General features: G+C 45.2%; 1 protein-coding gene across 2 annotated transcripts; it reads right to left on the bottom strand.

The window, feature by feature from the left end:
- Positions 1-602: 602 nt before the first annotated feature.
- si:rp71-1g18.1 (uncharacterized protein LOC559922 homolog) lies at positions 603-5689 on the bottom strand. Of its 2 annotated transcripts, XM_063218503.1 has the most exons (4): positions 5239-5689; positions 4374-4579; positions 4073-4148; positions 603-2880 (listed from the first exon to the last, which is right to left on the bottom strand). In XM_063218503.1, the coding sequence occupies exons 1-4, from the start codon at positions 5516-5518 to the stop codon at positions 1952-1954; spliced, it is 1491 nt and encodes a 496-aa protein (XP_063074573.1). In that variant the 5' UTR covers positions 5519-5689; the 3' UTR covers positions 603-1951. The 2 variants fall into 2 exon arrangements, with proteins under 2 accessions (XP_063074573.1, XP_063074574.1); XM_063218504.1 differs by lacking the exons at positions 4073-4148; positions 4374-4579; positions 5239-5689 and adding an exon at positions 3353-3958 and having other exon boundaries at positions 604-2880.

Genomic DNA, 5689 nt, shown 5'->3' with positions numbered 1-5689 from the left:
GAACTAAGCCTCACCCCACTCAACAACCCCCTAGGGCTCCCCAAAGTCCTCTGGGGGGCTGTAGTGCCCCTGTTTAGAAACACTAGTCTAGCATAAGCAATACAACCGCATAGGGCTGTGCAATATATCAAACTAATATTGTGATATCAATATTGCAGTCAAACAAAATCAAATTTTATAATATCGATTTGAAACAATATTTTTTTCATTTGCCTACACTGCCAAAAAGTTACGCTAAGTGCACGGCATTCCCCTCCACTTGAGCCATTGCGAGCACAGAGCAGACTAGCTACCCAACACTCATGCAGAACACCACTGTGTGTTTCTCTATGGCCCTCCACTCCAACTGCTGAAGGGCGGGAAGATTGTGAGTTATTTAGCACAATTATTATTTGTCTTTAAAAAGAAATATCATCTAAAAATATTGTGATATCAATATTGACTGAAATAATCGTGACATTGATTTTTCTCATAATTAAACAGCCCTACAACCGCATGTTAAAATTGGCCAGCTTTCTCCTTTAATAGTAATGAACAAAGGATGATAAAAAGAAGGGAAATAAGCTAATACCATGGAAATACTGTATTGGTTTGGCTGCATTTGGCTTGGCTCAATATTGGAGAATATTCAGTCAGAACGATTGAAGAAAGGAAACTATTTCTGCCTTTGTATCCAAACTTCCCCATAGCTTACACTCAGTGTTTGCATTGAGAAATGTTTTAAACCCATGAATGTAGCCTATATATAAATATTTTAATATAAAAGTTTTATGAGCTCTTAAGCAATCGAGCAATTTATTCCTTTGCAATGGTAACTGAAACAATGCAAACATTTAAAAGGTCAACAAAAGACATCTTTAATCATAAAGAATGCAAACTGATAAAAAAAAGACCAGGCTAATAGAAGAGCACATTACATTTGTGCACGTTTTAAGATCCAAAAGCAACAACAACAACAACAAAAATACAGGCCCAAATAAACTCCAGTGTAAGCCACATGAAAATTCTTCATGTTGACAACATTCACCAGTCAAAAATTGAGTAATGATTCTTGATGTATATAATAGTTTAACTTCCTGGGTACTGCATACAAAGCATATTTTGGTTAAAATTAGCATATAAATGTATAAGGAAACTACATTTAATAGTTATTATAACTCTGACGTCTCAAATATCAAGACCAGTTACAGTTGAGTGGGATGAAAACAAAACACAAATCCAACTGAGTATTGGTAAACCAAGCAACCAAATTTGGCTTGCTATTGACTTATGGAGGGGACTGTACACCTGTCAGTCATATTGTGTTGTAATGTATTTTACATTAATATCACTTTAAATGACCAAGAGACTGAGTGGCCTTGTCAAACCCCTAAGGTTGAGATCACCTCCTCAAAAACACAAAATACAACAATAACAAATAAAATCTGGAGATAAAAAGTTCTTCTCTTAGTAGTTTACATCCAACCATGATCAACAGTAAACCTTGTTTGTCATGTCTACACATCAGATGAGTCTGTCCAGTCTGGAAAATGATAACCAACAAAACACCACGACGGTGCTTACACGCTGGAAGTGAGATGTACTCTTGACGTGTCCGTGCCAGTCTGTCTCCAGAGCCGAGTCACGGCCGTCACCTCCAGCCTTTGAACGAATCAAGTGGAAACAAACGTAGGTAGCTCACAAAGCAAAAAGGAGAACACACGCAGCAGCAAAACAAACTTCCCTCTGTGAGTGAGTGCCAAGTCAGTATGTCACAGGTTACGTGACGTCTAGCAGGGTCACTGACAGCTTTGGCCAGGCCCTGGACAAAGTCAGGTGAAGGGCTTCCCTCTACCAAGACATGCAATGTAATGAGGACCCATTTCTGGGCCCCCATTCACCCTGGGCCCAGGACAAGTGACCCTTTTGCCGCCCCCCTCTTTTCGGCATCCCTGCATCAAGTCACGCCATGTCAGTGAGTCGCCGTATGGACCTCCAGGTTCTTCTGCAGCCTGAAGCTCTTTGGGCAGAGCGTGCAGGCAAAGGGTCGTTCTCCCGTGTGGAAGCGCATGTGTGCCTTGAGGCTGTCCTTGAGCCGGAAGCACTTGCTGCAGTGTGGACACCCGTGAGGCTTCTCCCCGGTGTGGAAGCGCAGGTGGCGCCGCAGGCTCTTGCGCAGCGTGAACCTCTTGCGGCACAGGTGGCACACGTACGGCTGCTCTCCCACGTGGAACCGCTCGTGCCGCCGCAGCAGCTTGCGACGTGCAAACGTCTTGCCGCAGAGTTTGCAGGCCAGCGCCCCCGATGAACCGCCACCCGCCGCCTTCGTCTTCGCCTTGGCCTTCACCGAGCCGACCACGCGCCAAACGCCGCCGCCGCACTCAGAGAAGCAGCAGAGGCGGCGGCCGGTGTGCAGGCCCTGGTGGGGGCGCAGGTCCTTGGGCCGCGGGGAGCCGCGCGGGAAGCTGTGCCCCCTGCTGGGCCCCGTGAGCAGGTGCAGGTCCACCAGCTGCACGGCGCAGGGCTGCAGCAGCTTCCAGTCACGAGGCTCCACGCCCAGCTGGAAGCGCATGGCCTCCGGCAGGGCGGGCAAGGCCTGCACCTCCACCTGCACAGGTGTGGCGGGGTCGGGATCGGGGTCCCGGTCGCTCGAGGAGCCGGAGCTGGCGAGGCTTTGGTCGGACTGGCTCGTGCACGTGGGCGAAGAGAGGGAGAGCGAGGTAGGAGTGTCTGGCAGGCCGTCATCGTAGGTCACGGCGGCGGCGGCGGGGTTGTTGTCAGTTTCTGCTAGCACTTCCTTCTCAAGTACGGGCGGCTCTGGGCTGTCTGGTGTCTGTTGCGAGTCTGACCACCCCAAGGTCTTTCTCAAGTAGTTAAACACATTGCCAAACTCTTTAGGCGCTGAAATAAACGAAAATAAATGAATTAATAGACAATACAACCACATCTTAATATTTGAAGCATATAATGATTCAGCAGTTGATCATGGCAACATTAAGACAGACTTTGGCACTACAATAAGCCAACACCTCAAGATTTACCTTATCTTCAAGTTTTTTCCCAACATGAAATTGTCAACATAAAAAGCACTGCATTGAGCACTTTCCCTCTGCTATTCTTCAATTTCACTGTAATAACAGAAATTTCCCAAAGCAAATGGAATATCAGTAGTTGACTACGGTAGGTAGGCTATATACTTGTATGTTTACACAAAGGCCAAATATAGGTCATGAGTCATGACATGAATATATATTAAAAGAAAAGGCACCTAAAGCACCTAACCCCACATTTCCCAGGAAATGTAACCAAAACAGTGTGAATAACTGCGTCGTTTTGAATAAAAACATCTGCTAAATGTAATGTAACTTCTTACCAGTCATGCACTGTTTTCTTCCTCTCACTTGGATAATACACCCGGGGGCTATCTGTAGGTATTGCTGCCGCTGCCTAGAGTCTACCAAAATGCTATCTGCATACTGATACATGTGGTAGCAATAACAAAACATGACAGGACAAAATAAGGGCAATAGTTGGGTTACTCCAGTTACACGTTGCAGATGTACTGAATCCTCAATGACATGCAGAGCGAAGTTAGGGTTGACAGTTTTGAAGCTCTAGGCCACATTGACAGCTCTAGGCCAATTCACAACTCATGTTTTTGCACAATTGCCTTTTTATTTTTTCTTCAGTTTTTATTTTCCCCTCCCTGACTATTACCCATGTTACATGTGTCTTGAAATGTCCTTGTGGCCATTATGTGTATTTATGTAAGCTAGTTGACACCTGAATTTCCCGCGGGGATCAATAAAGTTACTCTACTCTAGCTCCATCTATCACAATCAGATCACCTTTGGGACGGAGGTTTGCTAACGTTCTACTGTTGAGCGGCAAAAAAGGTATAGTTGTTTCCTGGACATGTAGACGGGAAGCTGAAATGGCTGGCTGAAAATGAAGGCCAGTATCCTGTCCCTAAGCCTGCTCACACACTACAATTTGAATGCCATTTATTATTATTATTATCACTATTTAACTTTTTTTAAAAACATTTTTAAACTTTTCTCGAAAAAATGAAAATAATACAAATAATACATACCATCTGCCACACTGGACTGCTCAGGCTGCGGCTTGCCAGACACAATGCTCTCCTTGCTAGCAGCAAAGTCCCCATCCTAAGCCAGACATAAAAATAAGCATTTTACAACTCTTACTTTTCATTATTTATTCCATCAACGTAATTAAATAATCATCATGCCTACAATGTATTGGACGTTAAGAGATATTAAACACCTGAGGTAACCTTTAAAAGACTTTGCATGGGTCATAATAGGACTGGACGGTTCAATGCATATATCAAGGCAATACATCAAAGAGTAAATCTGTGGTGTCATGCTAACCCTATCTTTCAGTGCTGTGCAAGGCAGGTCAACGGTACAGTGCAGGTCCACGGATCCCAGGGCTTCCTCCTTGCGGCCGTGGTTTGAGCCTGAGGTGCTCAACCCCTCCATTTCCTCTGGAGAGGCTGTGGCATCTTCTTGTGGGGCCCCCTGAAGTGAGCTGCCCCGCGGCCGAGGAAGGGGGCAGGGCAGCAGGAGGGGTGGAGCTGTGGGGACATTCAACAACAAAATTTGTTGCAAATTGAAAAGAGGGGGAAAACAAGTTTAGCTATGGTCCCCCCTGCCCCACACGAGGATACTTCGAACAAAAACATAGACTTTCCCTGAAGTTTTAATGCCAGTCCACCAACAGTGCAACACATTCTAAAAACAGTAGCCTAATTATTAAAGGGACAACAATCGTGTCTGCTGTGTATACAAAGTATATAAATTGTTCCTGGAGTTCCTTAACCCATCTGATTCATAAGAATCTCTGGAAAAAACAACTTGGATAGATTGTTACATGTTTCGGTGCTCTTCCACAGCTATTACATAGCTACAATGTTGTATCTACCACCTGAGCACGCTGCACAACAAGCACGCCTGCATGAATTTGCAGCTCGTGGGCAATGGTTACTTAATATGACGTATTGCTGCGCGACCTTCATGCTAGCACATCAACATTGCAGATTGCAGTATGCCATTCTAACAACGTGTTATTGTGTTTGTGCATAATGTTGAGAATATGAAAATCAAGTTAGGATAGCCTGGTGGGCGGCTAGCCAATGCCAGCCAAGCGACGCCATGCAGTTTCGAGTAGCGCTAGCACAAGTTGGTAGCATGGCTAACAGCTATAAACAAACCGTAAAATCAACACAACACATACCCTCTGTCTGCACTGGCGTCCATTCTTTTCCCACTTGCACACCGATACTACATAGCGTTTTACCGCGAGAAGATTTTAGTGAACTTTCCAAATGAGCTCGCACAGCAGACAGTGAAATCTCTCTGGGCTTTTCCACTGTTTTAGTTTCGGTCTGTGCGATGCATCTCCCTGCATTGTAGCGTTCTTCAAAAAGTTTTGTTATTTCCTTAACTGCCGTCTTCAACAAAACGTCCATCAGAGAAGCAACCTGTGCCTGAAAGTCGGACACAGATTCAGACATTTTGACAAATGTCTAAAACTTCTAGGTGGGCTGAATTTTCTTGCACGCGAGTCGTGGTGGTCTGGAGGTGCTGTTGCAGCTGACTGGTGCTGTGTGTATACCGCGGTCAGGGGGTGCGAAGACTTCCCAGATCTCGCGGGAAAAGAATCAACCTCAAACCAAAACAACGTA

Source organism: Engraulis encrasicolus, chromosome 16 (genome assembly GCF_034702125.1).
Source record: "Engraulis encrasicolus isolate BLACKSEA-1 chromosome 16, IST_EnEncr_1.0, whole genome shotgun sequence".
Taxonomy (NCBI): domain Eukaryota; kingdom Metazoa; phylum Chordata; class Actinopteri; order Clupeiformes; family Engraulidae; genus Engraulis; species Engraulis encrasicolus.
This window is presented reverse-complemented; position numbering and strand designations above follow the sequence as displayed.